Source organism: Myiozetetes cayanensis, unplaced genomic scaffold (assembly GCF_022539395.1).
Source record: "Myiozetetes cayanensis isolate MyiCay16 unplaced genomic scaffold, myiCay2020 scf10, whole genome shotgun sequence".
Lineage (NCBI taxonomy): Eukaryota > Metazoa > Chordata > Aves > Passeriformes > Tyrannidae > Myiozetetes > Myiozetetes cayanensis.
In genome coordinates, this window is record NW_026086605.1 from 19,018,819 (window position 1) to 19,033,003 (window position 14,185).

A 14,185-nucleotide genomic window follows, 5' to 3' on the forward strand; every position below is an offset into this window, starting at 1 on the left:
TTTTGAGGAAGAGTGAAAGGCATAAGCAGATACATTCCTTTCCTCAGCTCACACTGTCTTTCCAGGTACTTTGGCACAGTGTGGATTGCAACAGTGGATTACTCAACTCTTGCTGGGGATCAAGATGCCATCTCAAGGCAGTCAAAAAGAGGATCAGATAAAGTGTACCATCCTTGCTTTGACTGCATTGTGGCTAAGGCCTTGGGTTGGAGTCCAGCTCTGTTTCCCTCTAGTTCAGCCACAAAACCAAGTGTTTGATTTTTGGGCAAGTCACTCAGTCTCTCCACACTTTCATCCCCATTTTTCCCGTGTAATTACAGTATCTGGTGTTTCAATGTCTTTTAATGTATGTATCCTCACACAACCCTTGAGGCAGGGAATAGCTGTTATCTCTGCTTACACGGAAGAAAACTGGAGGGCTGGCATGGCCAAGGGGACAGCATACCATGCTCATCCCAGAAATGTGTGGCCATGTCCCAAACCAGTGCTCTGTCCCAAACCCCTCCCCATCATAGTCACAGATGAATTCAACAGTGCTTGAATTTATTGTCAGGAAAGTATCCGTGAATTTTAAAGCCTTGTGGCTGTTTATCAGTGTTTCAGCTCTCTTCCCATAGGTACAGTACTTTTGTTTTGCCTTTTGTAACACCTCAAGTAACATTAACACCTTAATGTAACACCTATCTGATTGTCTCTCCTAAGGGACTTGCTCACATTAAACTACTGTCATCCTCAGTGAGTTTTGAGCAGACAGAATTTGGCCCACTGCAGATTGGGTTATGTGTTACCCCATAGAGGTCCTTCTGGTTGTCCAGATATAAGCAGTGTACAGAGGCAAGGGCACAGGACCAGTGTGTGGGCGGGCAGTTTAATACAGGAAAGCTGGATTAACTCACCTGTAGTTTCATCTCATGCTATTTTCACTAAATTTCTTGTTCATATCTTGTTGGTTTTGTATTCCAGGGCAAACTTGATGCACTGTGGGCTTTGGTTCGACGGGGCTATGATCAAGTCTCTCTTATGAGACCACAGCCAGGGGATAAGGTAAAGTATCACAAACACACTGGCCTGTCACTCCTCTGTTAGCAGCATCAGCAATGCTGTTCCCTCCCAAACAGCCTTTTTTTTTTTTTTTTTTGGTAAGCTTGTTTCTTTTCACATTACCCTAAAGCTAAAGCCAAACATTTCTGACAAGAAACAGATATTTCAAAACAAGCTAAAATGTTTGCTGTGGCATCTTTTTGAAAGTATTGTCCCAAAAGGTCAACAGCAATTTCTCCACTGTGATAATTTGCGTAGACTGAGGAAGGAGCTGGCTGGTCACAATAGTGTATGAGAACTGTTTCAGTCATACAAATTCTTTGCCTTTTTTTCTCCAGGACAAATATGTTGGAGTCAAAGGACAGGTTCTTTGCTTGTGGGTTCTACTTGTTTTAAATTTAATATGCAGTGGTTGTTCTACAACAGTAATTATGTTTTCTACTCAACTTCATAAAAAATGTTTCTTGCTTTAATAATGGAGTTCAGTGATTATTGAGAGAAATCATGAACTGTGCAGGTAATGAAAAAGCAAATAGGTTAATGGAGAGCAAAGTTGCTGTTGAATTCTGTGCAGACACATTTCTCAATCATACCCTATATATAGGCAGAGAGTATCTCCTGCTTGATGAAGTCTATTGGCCAAAAATAGGTCAGGAGTAGATTCCTCGTGGGAGGAAGCAGGGAGTTTGTGCCTTTCAGAGCCACAAAGATGTCTGTGTACTGTCTCTGGTCACTGGCAATAGCTTAGTTCAGAGCTCTCACAGTTTCCTCATGAGGGCCTGGCACCATTATGGTTGTCTCTATTTTGTTATTCTGAGGGGGCAGCTCCCTAAGAATTGAGTGCTGTTGCACCTTCAGGTTTGGCTTTCTGTGATGGTACTTTGAAACATGAGGACTAAGCAGAGATGGCAGCGTCTTTCTCTTCCCTGTGGCCAGAGTCCATACATTTCATCATCTCTGCTCTCAGGGGAGGGAGTTACAGAGTTATGGCAATAAGGGCCATAAAGTGCTTTTCTGGGGTAGGAGTGGTACAGAGGCTCTTATGCTGGGCCCGTTTGCCTGTGTGACTTTCACACCTAATAACAGATTTTAAAAGTTAATAACAAAATTTAAAACTAACCCTAATTTGCATCATCTAGGGCAAATAATTTGCATGTTTCTGGCTTTTGGCAAAATCCTATTATGGCATTTGTCTAGTTACTAACAAGATATACCACTTCAGTATTTAAAGTTTAATCTCTTGCATTTTTCTATTGGCCTTTAAGGAAACTAATAGAACAAACCCAGCTTCTTATGCTACTGTGTAAAATGGTCTTAACTGTTTCACTGAGCTGCATTTTCAAGGCAGCTGTGTTTGAGACACCTTATTTACTTTTAAAGCACGATCTAGAGGTTCTGAATAGGCTCTTTAGGTCCAGCTGTATTTTGATAGCTAACATTGTAGAATATGAATCTATCCTCTGCCTTTCACTCCCTTGGCTGGGACATTTCTATCACTGCAGAGCACAACAGAGCCTCTGTTAGCCTGCATGGTCAAGAAACATGCAGGGGGCTGACTCTGAACAGGGATCCTCAGTTCCTTGCCTTACAGCTCTGCTGTGAGGAGAGCAAGGGGCTGAAAAGAGGCAATGTAAAACAGAGTGAGCTGAAGGATTATTGTAACAGGGAGAACATTAGAAAAATCAAATGTACATCTGGGAAATAGGGTGGAAAGAATCCTATTGAGCCAGATTCAGTGGAATCATAGAATCATCTCTGTTCCCTGGCCTGTGAAATTAACTAAGGCTGAAGAATATTGTACGTGAAACAAGAAAATGATGAAATATCCTTCTGCTGTTTAAAAAAAAATAATAATCACAGGCCTGTATTTCATGGAGAAAATTAGTGTAGAAAGGAGCAAGGCTATTATTTACTGTTTGGGTAACTCCTCTAGTAACAGTCTCTCAGTGGGGAATTGACTCCTTGTAAGTTAGGTTTTTGGTGAGGGGATGTGTATAAATATACCTGTATGCACACATTAAGTGTCTGTGAGTATGCACATGTGTGCACACACTTTATGGCTGAAGAATGGGAAGATCAGGCCAGTGCTGTAAGTGACCAGCAGCACGGAGACCTTGGAACTCTGGCTGTGCAGAGCTGGAGGAGCCTGCAAGCCCCAGGGACAAGCCCACAGCTCTGCTTGATTCACCCTAGGAGGAGACAAGGTCACTGCTGTACAACTGTGCTGACAGCAGTCAGTGGATTTAGTTTAGTATTGGGCAGACATGAAAGTTGAGCCTGACATGCCTTAGTGCGTGGTGTTCTTCCAGCCTGGGACATCCAGCGGCTGTGTGGTGATCCTGGAGTGAGGGATTGCTTAGATTTGTGGGGTTTTGAGGGATTGGGGCAGGGGAAAGAGTTCTTTGTGTTTTTAAGAAGTGTGCCTTTTTTGTTTTATTTTAAGGTCATTTCATAGCTGTCTTGGTTGTTCAGTAAAACTTGAAAAGCAGAAGAAACACAATTTAACTCTGTTTTGGGAGTGACATTGGATTCATAACTTGGAAAATTCCTATCTCTGAAGTTCCCAGACTCAGTCAAAGAATTACCTTTACATTTTTAGGGGTTACCAGAGATATACATTGTTTCTCCCTGTAACAAGATTTAATGAAGTTGCATTTTCCAAACTTGTTTCACAGTTTACCTCCACTGAAAAAAAAAGTTTTCATTTTCCATTTTTGCTGCTTCAGTTGGGCATATGTTCCCTTCTTGCAGACACTGGGTGAAATTATAGCAAACCACTTTTTTCTGTATAATGAAAATACTAATTATGGAGAAGAGAACATCCACAGTACAGGGAGAAAAATATTTTTCATAAGGCTTCTGGGACATGGGGAAAATGACAATTTGTTTTTCGTTTTGACATTAAAAAAATCTTTAAAAATATTTTGAAAAGAGTAGTTTCTCTTCCTGTTTGAAAATGAATACTGTGGTTTGGGAGCTGTTATTCCCCCCAAAAAATCTGAAAAATATTTGTAGAAAAACTTTCTGTAATAGTTTTGTTGGGTTTTGTATATTTACCAATGTATCTGGCTTTGTCACAGAGAAGCAAAATTCTGCTACACTTTTTCACAGTTGTTCAGCATCTTCTCCTACAACACAATCCTCTTCTCTTTGGATCTACAAACCACACAGCAAAGGCAGTATTGCTACCCCAGGTTTTTAAATCTTGACTTCTTCCCCACTCCCATAGAGAAGTTAAAAATGTCACTGTTTATATATATATCTATACATATATATATATATGGTGAAACCCATTCCAGAGTGTATGTGAGAGCCTTGGAGTGGAAATAGAAGCTGAAGCATGTGTATGAGTACAGGACTGACTGCTGCAAGGGATTTCTGTTATCCTTTTCTCTGGGTGACCAGGTCTGCTGTCCATTCAACTGTGCTTCTTCCTTCATCATGGTCCTCTTGCCATTCCCAAACCACCTGCTCTTTTCCTTACCTGTGCCTTACTTGGACTCCTGCCCTAGACATTCCCTTCCATTTCCTTCTGTGGTTTCTTCCTCTCCCTGTTTTCTCTCTGTTTTTGTTTCCATGCCCCTCCCCTGGGTTGAGACCAAGTGGTGCCATGCAGTCCTGCTTTCTGGGAGCAATGGGCTTGTCAGCAGCCTCCTTACCCCATTCCTCTCATGGTTCAGGAACTGAGCTGCTGGTATCATCATGCTCTTGGTGCTTTGCTGCAGAGCTGGCTGAGGCTCCAAGAGCTTCTGTACCTTGGCTCATACCTCCCACAGGTTCAACAAGAAGAGGATCTCAGGATGGATGACTCATCAATATTAGGCAGGATGGTATTGATAGGACTGGCTGTGAAAGTCACAGGAGCTTTTTTTTATTTAAAGAAAACCAGCTAAGCACAAGCTCTGCCTCTTCTCCTGGGACTGTGCCCACAGAGTTTGGCTTGGCTCTACAGACACCTCCTCCTCTTGGTCCTCATTCAAGATTGTGTTATGGCACCACCACTGAAATTTGTTATTAGTTTGGCAAGAATCTCAGTAAAGGGTCACAGAATCCTCCTCACTTGACTTCCTCAGGTCACCTCTAGCAGGAGTTTCTGTTTCATCAAGATGGGACAGCAGTGGATAAACATACTTAGCTCTACCCCATCATTAGCAGCTAGGCTGTTATTTGTGGGATGGATTTTTGCTGAGCTCTCAGACAGCATCAGCAGAGGAGTGAAGAGATGGAAAAGGGCTAGTGGCTCTGCGGGTTGCTGGGTTTTCTGCCTTGAAGGAATATACAAAGGTGAAGCCTTCACAGGCATTCGTGCCACTGCTGCAGTGATGGGTCCCTTGGAGCTAGGCTGCTATTTGTCCCTTCCTCCCCCAGAAATCTAAGTTTTAGAGAATCAGCAGTCACTCTTTTGGCCCAAGAAAGCTCTGAAATGCGGACACTGCTCATCCATCAACAAGCAATGTGGCAGACTGGCCATATGGCCTGGGTGTTGCTCAAGATACTCTGACTTTCTTGAGGACTTTCCCATCATTGTGTTACTGTCCATCTGAGCTTGCAGGGGGCTGCTATGAAGATTGGAGTTTGGGAAATACTAATGTCTGGTTATCTTGAAGTATTTCATAGAAACCATGGCAGCTGGTAGGGCAGGATGTCAGTAGTGTCTGCAAAACATAAGTTTCAGGCTCTTCCCCTTGGCCTCATGGATCAAAAGTGGGGTTGTTACCAATGCCAGCAAGTAAACATTGAACACCCCAGTGTATGCAGAGAGGGAGGTGAAGTGCTTCTTTCAAATGGTCTGTCTAGTTGCTGCTTTCAGCAAATCCATTCCATTTTGCCTCTCAACACATACTGACACAGGAAATTCTTAGAGGCTCGGTTTACCAAAAACCTTCACTAAAACTTGACATTTTTCTCCTGACAGAATTCCTCTTTTACTTTAAAGACTTAGAAAGTGATCTTGTTATTGTCACTGCAAATTTTGTTACTTGAACAGAGAGTGAGAGTGTAGACTAGATTTTGCTGTCATCATTACCCTTGTATGCTGATGAGACTTCACTTAATGAAAAGCAATGCTTTAGCAGTACTATGCTGTGGTTTGCACATGTAAAGCTGTTCCTGGGGAAGGGGACTAGAACCAGGTTGATGTACAAAACTCTGAAAGCCTTTTTTCCTTTTTCAGTTTCATAAAACTGAAGATAAAAAGGCTGCTGTGCAGCCAAAAATGTCACAAATTAGGAGTTGCTGGTCATTTTAGAAACCAGGACTTCTGGCTCCTTTCCTCACCATTAAGTTACTGTGTGACTTTGAGCAAGGCATAACATTCAGAATTTTAAACAGCTGCCTTTGAAATGAGTATTTGGGTTCCTTATTCTGTGCATCCCTTTCAGAGTGATCACTCTTAATCTGATAGATTTGTTAAAGCCCAGAAGGTCTGATTACCCTCAAATTTTGAGTGATTCCTTGTAATGCTGACCATGACATCTGTGTGCTGTGGTTTTCCCAACAGCAAAATAATGGGAACGCATGTGTTTACTTTCTTTACAGCTGTGAGGTGTAGTGTTCTGCCAGGCACTTGGGGCTCCTTGGATGAATGATGGGACACCAAGCTTATGGATTATTAATGACTAGTAATTACTTTCTAGCTGCTACCTACAGGTGGTCAGCAGTTTGAATGCAGCCCACAGTGATGGCAGCAACTGCCTGTCACTCCACAGTAGCTGCCCACGTACCAGTGCTATGTGGAGCTCATTCTAATTATTTCTCTTCAAGACCGAGTAATGGCTTTTAATAGGCTTCCCTGCCTCTTGCTTGGAGATGTGTTGTAATAGCCCAAGTAATAATTGTCAGAGCAACACAGGGTGCTGGAAAAGCAATACACAGCTCCTTCAGACTGTCACTGGGGTTCTTTTCCCTTTGCTTAACCTTTCTGGAGCCAATTATCTTCATAAGCTGCTGAAAAATTAAAGAGACAGTGGACATCGCCTGCTGCAGTAAGGTGATCTCACTTTGTCACTTTCCATGAAAATGTAGCTCCCATTATACTATTTTCTTTTTTCTTTTTGCAAAGGATGCCAGTATCTGTAAGGTTCATTTCTGCTGTAGCAGAGATGGCACGGGGGAGAAGAAGGCTCTCGCTCTCTGGTGTGGGACCAATGTCCTAATGCACAGTTCCCAGGATGTGCTGAGCGCTGCAGCTGGAAACATGTAATCAGTGACTAATGAATTTCCTGTCCTGCAAGAAGCCCACATACTGCATTACCTCTCACTTGTGCCAGGATCATGTTATTTCTGTTCTGGAAGAGGAATTCACAAATAGGTTTTGGAGGTAGGTGCTGCCTACCTGCTGCCAGGTTAAACTAGTAGTCTGTCCATGTCTTTGGGAAGCAGAGGCACATTCAGTAACATCCTTCTTGTGAAGCACAGGTGCAAGTCCCAGGGCTGGTGTTATATAGCACACAACAGGATGAAGAAGGATTGGCCTTGTGGTTAAGACACTGGCTGTAGCTTACATAAGCTACTTTGCTTCTGTTCTGCTGTAGTTCCACAGCAATAAGTGAGATGAAGAGTAAATCCTAGGAGGGCAAGACCATGTTCCTTACAGCCCTTTAAGCACTTCATGAGCTCTAGAAATAAAAAATACTGTGTAAGATGATGTATTCATACTATTATTCATACTAAAGTTATTGTTCGGAGTGATAAACTAAAAATCAAAAGGCTTTATTACTTTCTACAGAGGAGCTGTAGTTTCAGATGTCTCTGTTCTTATGTATAAACCGCTGTGATTCATGTTGTGGTACAAAAAAAAAAACTTCTCAAATCACAGTCTGTCACTGTACAAGTAACACAAAGATACTAGACAACCTGAAGAGCTTAGATCTATGTATGTTAGGTCTTAAGATTAACTTAGTCTTGCTTTGAATGTTCCAGTTTTATATGCTAGTTTTAGTCTTGGATAGGAACTGTTCATGGAACAACAGGTCTGCAAACACTTTAAGCTTTTTTCAGCAACACTGGAGGTTTTAGCAGCAGAGTAAGGTAGTTGTGTCCCAAGGTAATCTGCCATTTGTCTTAACATAGGAGCTTTTGGGGGGAGGAGAGGTTTTCTTTGCTTTATCAATATGCCAGCATTGATAATGAACTGTGTGAGTCGCATCCCAGGAGAAGAAAATCTTTGTGAGATAAGCACAGAGGAAACTGTGAACTGTGGGTTTACCATCCATGTGCTTTGGGTAGCAGCAGAGCCATTTAAGGGCCAGTTACCCAGAGAAGCATTGGGAATACTCGTGTCTGGTTCCAGACTGTAAACAAAGAGGCAGCCTGTGTGGTGGGCCGGGACCTTACATTTTTATCTGAGGCAAGGAAAAATAATAACCATTTTCACCAGAAATCTCTGAGTCTCTATCATTATCCTGTACCCTAGGCAGGTAAAGAGCATTGTGCTTTCCCCTGTGCACACTGTAATCCCAGCTTGCTCCTGAGAGACAGTCAAATAATTCACCCTGGAAAGCATGATGACACTTAATTACAGTTTGAGCAAGACCAGTTACAGTCCTTTGTGGCCTAATTTGCTGCTGCCAGCAAGCCACCAATACCTCAAGGCTGAGCCTGTTGCACCCAGCAAATGTTTGTTGCTTTTGTTGCTATGCTCCAAAGCCCTCCCCATTCTAAGAGATGGACAAATGCAATGTCCTTTTCCCTGAAAACGCCAAAGGAAGGAGGAAAATCTTTTGCAAACCAACCATGGCTGTTTTTTTCTTGAACCACATTCTAGTCTGGTCAGCATTCAAGTGTAGAAATGTGTGGTGCTGTGGTTAAAACAAGGGATATGAGTCACGAGTCCTGAACTTGTAAATACCATTTTTTCCCCCTGCATAACCTTGATTAAATGACATGACCTGACAGTAGCTCTCCTCACTTCCTCCACTCTGGGATCCTCCTCCATAAAAGCTGTCAGAAAAGAGGAAGGCAGTAAGTCGCATGTTGTGACATTTAAGTTGAGGTATTTCTCTGAGGTTTGGGTAGGATTTGGTCTGGTGTGACTGAACTTTGAGATTGGTACTGAATATAAAGTGTTCCTGATAGACCTTAACATTGATTATGCCCCATGGTTTTCTTTTCTGTTCCCTTTGTCACTTAAGCTTTTTAAGGCTCAGAATCAACAGGCTTTGTTATGGGTCTGCACTGTGCATTACTTCAGCCACAGCCTCAGCAAGGTCCAAGACATGTGATGTTTTGTGCATTCCTGCAAGATATCTTGTGACTCTGGCCATTCTTTCAGGAGGTGTTTGTAGCCCATTGCTGCATTTCCTCGCTGAGGCAAGGCTCAAAACAGTATGCAGTTCCCTACTGAATGGAGTGTGATGCATTTTATTGGAATAGCTCTGTCTTCAGGACTGGAATGGGTTCTCTGTGTAGCTTTCCTGATGTGCCTAAGCTGAAAAAGTGGAATCAGGTATGAGAACTGGATGGTAGGGATGTGTCCAGCACAAAGTTTATTTTGCTGAAGGGTCCTGGTCCTAGCTTAAAAGGCCAATTTCCCTGGCTGAGTTATTTCTCCCTCAGATACCTCATTATTGGCTGCTTTATCCAGTGGTGAATTGGCACTAGCTCCCTTCTCTTCAGTTTTATTTCTGCACTGGTGTTAAATCTAACTGAATAGACTGCTCCCAGAAGACCCCTTCCTTTCAAGTGGTGCTGTGCACAGTTGGGACTGGGAACTGGGGAATAGTGTCTGCAGATGCGTGTGTCTTGGGAAACTATCAGTACTTGATTGTATTCAACTCTGGTATTCTGATTAAAGAAGCTACAGTAGCCTGGGATACTGCAGCTATTAATCTTACTGCAAAACAGTTCCTATTTTAATTCCCTAGTAGATTTGAACACTGCTTTCCATAAGACTGTCTTTGTTTTGACTAAAAGCTGTAAATGTTTTTTCATGTTAGTAGAATTAGCTGAAGTGGAAAAAATACCCATTGAACAAGTTTCAATGTTTTCAATTTCTGTTTTGAAACACCTTTTCTGTCCAAAACTCCAAAAAGTTATTTTGAAATGAACAACGTGTTTCAATCCTGAATTAAACTTACTTTTACATACTTGTTTTACATGAAAAATGAAGACTTTTGGTTGTTGTTGACTTTTCCATTGACCAGCAAGTGAACCGAAAGATGACTTTTATTGCTGCTGTTATGCACAGTGCATGCCATGGATCTGTTTGTGAGTTTGCCCTGGCAACATACCTCCCATGGTCCCTAGGGGATTCCCTAGATGGGATTATCACACATTTCGTGTCAAAAGAAGAGCTCCTGTGCTCCCTCCTCCCTTCCTCACCCCATAAATCCTATTTTCTCAGCTATTGGGCTCCCACAGCCATAGTGTCTGAGGGCATACTACGCTTCTGAAGGATTTCTTCTCCCAGCTCCTTTTCAAATCAAGGCTAGTGCCTGTTTGCCTCTGTGAGAGGGGCTCAGGCATCTTCCCTGGGCTTTCTGGGCAGCAATGTTGGCCATACCCTGGCTAAGACAATAGTTTTTTTCTGAGTGTGTCAGTAGCTGAAGGCATTGCTTAGCTGTGTCTCACTGTCACAGTGGGATCAGTTCCTGGTCCATGTGCAGCTATCTTATTGTTTGGGACTTGGGAGTCAGAGTTTCTGAAGCAGGGATTAACTTTCTATGCCATGTCTCCATAGTGCTGCACCACTGAGTCAGGATTTGTGGGTGGTTTAGTTTGGTAGCTGAAAAGTAAGAGAAAAAGCATAGATTTGCTTATAAGAGGGTTTTTGTAGACTCTGTAAAGGATACACATGTGCCTCATCTGCTTCTAAATATCACTGCCCCTTCCAGCATCAGTACATGTGTCCTGTTTAGAGTTGTGTTACCTCCCACATCTTAAAGCTCAGTCTAATTCATTTTGTGGTGTGAAGCATGTTCAGTGAGCCCAGGAGGTTACACCTCTTAGTAGCCCTACCTCACTCATATTGTGCTGTAAACAGTTTTCTGCTACTGCTTGGATCATCCTTGTTCATTTACATTCATCATTTTGTAATTTTTGATTTGAATTAATCTGATGTGCCCAAGGCCATTATAGGGTCCTTACTTTATAATATGAGTGATTCACAATCCACAGTGCAGTAATTTCCTTCCCCTCCAATAATTCAGTTATGGAAGGAGGGAGCAGAAGGGATATGAGTTTACTTATAAAAAGACCAGATAATAACTGGCTCAAGAATGGGTTGAATTGATTTTCCTTTTTAAAAGCAGCATGAAAGGAAATAATTAATAATTACATTTTCATTGTTTGACACTGCCAGTTTACTTGCCCTTACTTTACTCCTCTCTTCAGTCAACCCCATTTTCTCTTATCTTTTCATAGTTTTGGGTTATCATAATTATAGGCATCACTGGGGAACTACCAGATAGATTCCAAGAAAATTGTTATTTACAAGACAGGACTTATTAAATTGGAAGATATGTAAAGAGTCAGGTTTTCATGCAAACAGATATTTTAACTTGATGATATTTAAGATTTTTATTTGAGGCCTAATAACTTAAAATGGCTACATATAAAAATTAATTATAATTTAATAAATTAATTTTAATGATTAATACAATAACCACAGTATAATTGATGTTGATAATTAGAACTTAATCATTAAGTAATATAATTAGAAAATAATCATAAATTACATATTTATTGGCCTGGAACCATGGTCAGTCACCAAATTGGTGATATGGGAATCTCTGAGACTTCCAGTACTTTATTTTTCAATATAAAAACCATGTTTGAGGAGTCCCAAATGTAAAAGTAGGAGTTAGTAAAAGTTACTTGTGTATGCCTGAAAACCAGGCAGCCTTAGGTTTTACGTGACAAACTGTTTCAGCAGCTCACTAATTTCTAGCCTGTATGCTTCAGGGTAATCAGTGCAATTCCCAGGAAACCCATGAAGGTTTTAATGAGCCGTGACATGTTGAGCGCACAGTCAGCGTGAAGCAGTGCCGTGTGAGGAAGCTTTTGGCAAAGGCTGATGCACATAGATCCTGGCTCCTGAGAAGCCAGCTGCTAATCCTGACACTTGCCCAGGGAACTCAAATAGTGAAAGCTCTGTACCACCTCAGTTCTGCTCTCTATGTGTACAATAATTGTATCCATAATCTACCTCTATAAATAAACTCACTAAATGAGTTTCCCATTCTGGCTTGTTTAGGATATTCTGTTTAGGTGTTTCTGCTAGAACACTTCTGTTCTTGATTAGAGGACAGGGTAATCCCTAATTTTTCCAAGATCCAATTTTTGCATTATCACTGATCTTAAAGGTGTATGTATATCCCATGGTTTTCTAGGTGTGTGGATCAAAATCTACACTTAGCTGATGCTTCACTTGTAGATGCTCACTCCTGTGATTTTGTAGGTAACATAAAAGCCTGAATCTATTCTTTTGAGTTTTAGAGCTACATTTTTACACGGGATATTTAGGAAGTGAAGCTGACAAACCACATCCACAGCAAGCTGGCAGAGTCATCCCAGTGACATCCATAAACAAAACTAGGGAGAGAGAGGTGATTATTCATTTGAGCCTAAGGAAATTATGTTCACTTTATATTTCAGCATCCTAAATAATACTTTTATTAAAATATAATAAAAATTTAGTACTTTCTTACTGGGAGCTACTTTGGGTGTTTTTTTTTAATTTGGTGGTCTAGTGTATTGGATGGCTATGCTCAAATTTTAAAGGAATTATTTTATTTTAATCCATTCTAAACTGTAAAGGCAAGTATCATATTCTTACAAGACGAAAGACCAAGAAAATTCAGTAAACTAAGTGAAACCAATTCTTTTTCAGTCACCTCTGCAATTCAGAATTGCAGCACTGAGATTTCATAAGCAAAATCAAGAGGGAATGGAAACTCAAGCAAGATTTGTAACAGGGAGAATATCTTTTATTAAGTCAACTAATGTAGCTAAAAATAAGAAACAGGCATACTTTCGTGTACACAAACACTCTGGTATGCACAGAGACGAAACTGGATTTGATTTTTGTTAAAAACCAATGCATGTATTAAAATGAAGAGAGAAGAGGGGCAGACACTGGTAGATGGTCTGGATTTTTAAATACTTTTTGCAGAATTTCTCTTAGTACCATGGGTGAAGAGACTACCCCATGGCACTCTTTGAATTGCCTGGATTCTTTCCACTGAAAACTTGCTGAGTAGTAGCTAAAGATTTTGGAGAAATGAGTGCTGGGGAATGATGTACTGAGCACTGTGATGAAAGTAGCCCAGCAACATGATGCAGTGGCTTTCAAGAGGTTCCTCCCTTCCTTCCCCCTCCTTAAACCACACACAAAAACACATCCTAGGTGGTCGAGGAGACATTGCCTAGAAGTACAAAGTGCCTGAATTGCACATGTGATTGTTACACTGGGATGAAAGCTGAAGTTGGGACAAGGGCAGATCCTGCTGCTTCAGTATTTGTACTTTTTGAAAAGCCAATTTGGCAAGCAGCATAACAAGAGCCTAACAAGTGGATGGACATATGGGGAGGCAAAATAATTGTGCATTAGGAAGACTGTGCAGATGTGAGCTGAAGTAAGGGCGTAACTCCATATGGCACATTGCTGACCTTCAGTTGGTGCTTGAATGACAGTACGCGGTGTGGGTCGCACCATCTGAGGGATGCTGCATTGCGAGCGGGGCCAAAACCAGACAGAACTGGATTTACGCACATCATCTGCCTCCCAGAAAACAATAAAGCAGCTACCGACAGCTGTTGTGCCTGAGATCATCCTGGTATTACTGCACCTTGCAACTCTGACACCTTCCCTGAAACACTCAGTGTATACCATGCTTCTGGAAAAAATACACTATTTCCACTACTAAACTGGGATGGCTCTTAATCCCTGTTAATACTCTGTGCAGGAAGAGCAGAGATGAGTGTGCAGGATACGTAAATTTCTGTCCTTGTTGTCCAGGATTTAAAAGCCTTTACATGTCTTTGGAGAGGAAATTCCTTAATTCTTTCAAACGGAAAATATTAAAAATCCTGTGGTTAGCATGTTTATTTGAGAAACATCATGAATCTTTTTATAAACTAACCACAGAGGGATGCACATGTTAGGTAGAATAGCAGTGACCCTCCATTATTAGGAAACTGTGAT

At 41.4% G+C, this 14,185-nt stretch overlaps 1 protein-coding gene across 1 annotated transcript in view; it reads left to right on the plus strand.

Moving 5' to 3' along the window:
* ANTXRL (ANTXR like) overlaps window positions 1–14,185 on the plus strand; it is a 57,201-nt gene that overhangs the window by 35,216 nt on the left and 7,800 nt on the right. Inside the window, exon 17 of the mRNA XM_050305238.1 lies at window positions 964–1,044. Coding sequence (XP_050161195.1) covers window positions 964–1,044 — 81 coding nt within the window. The remainder of the gene's footprint in view (window positions 1–963; window positions 1,045–14,185) is intronic.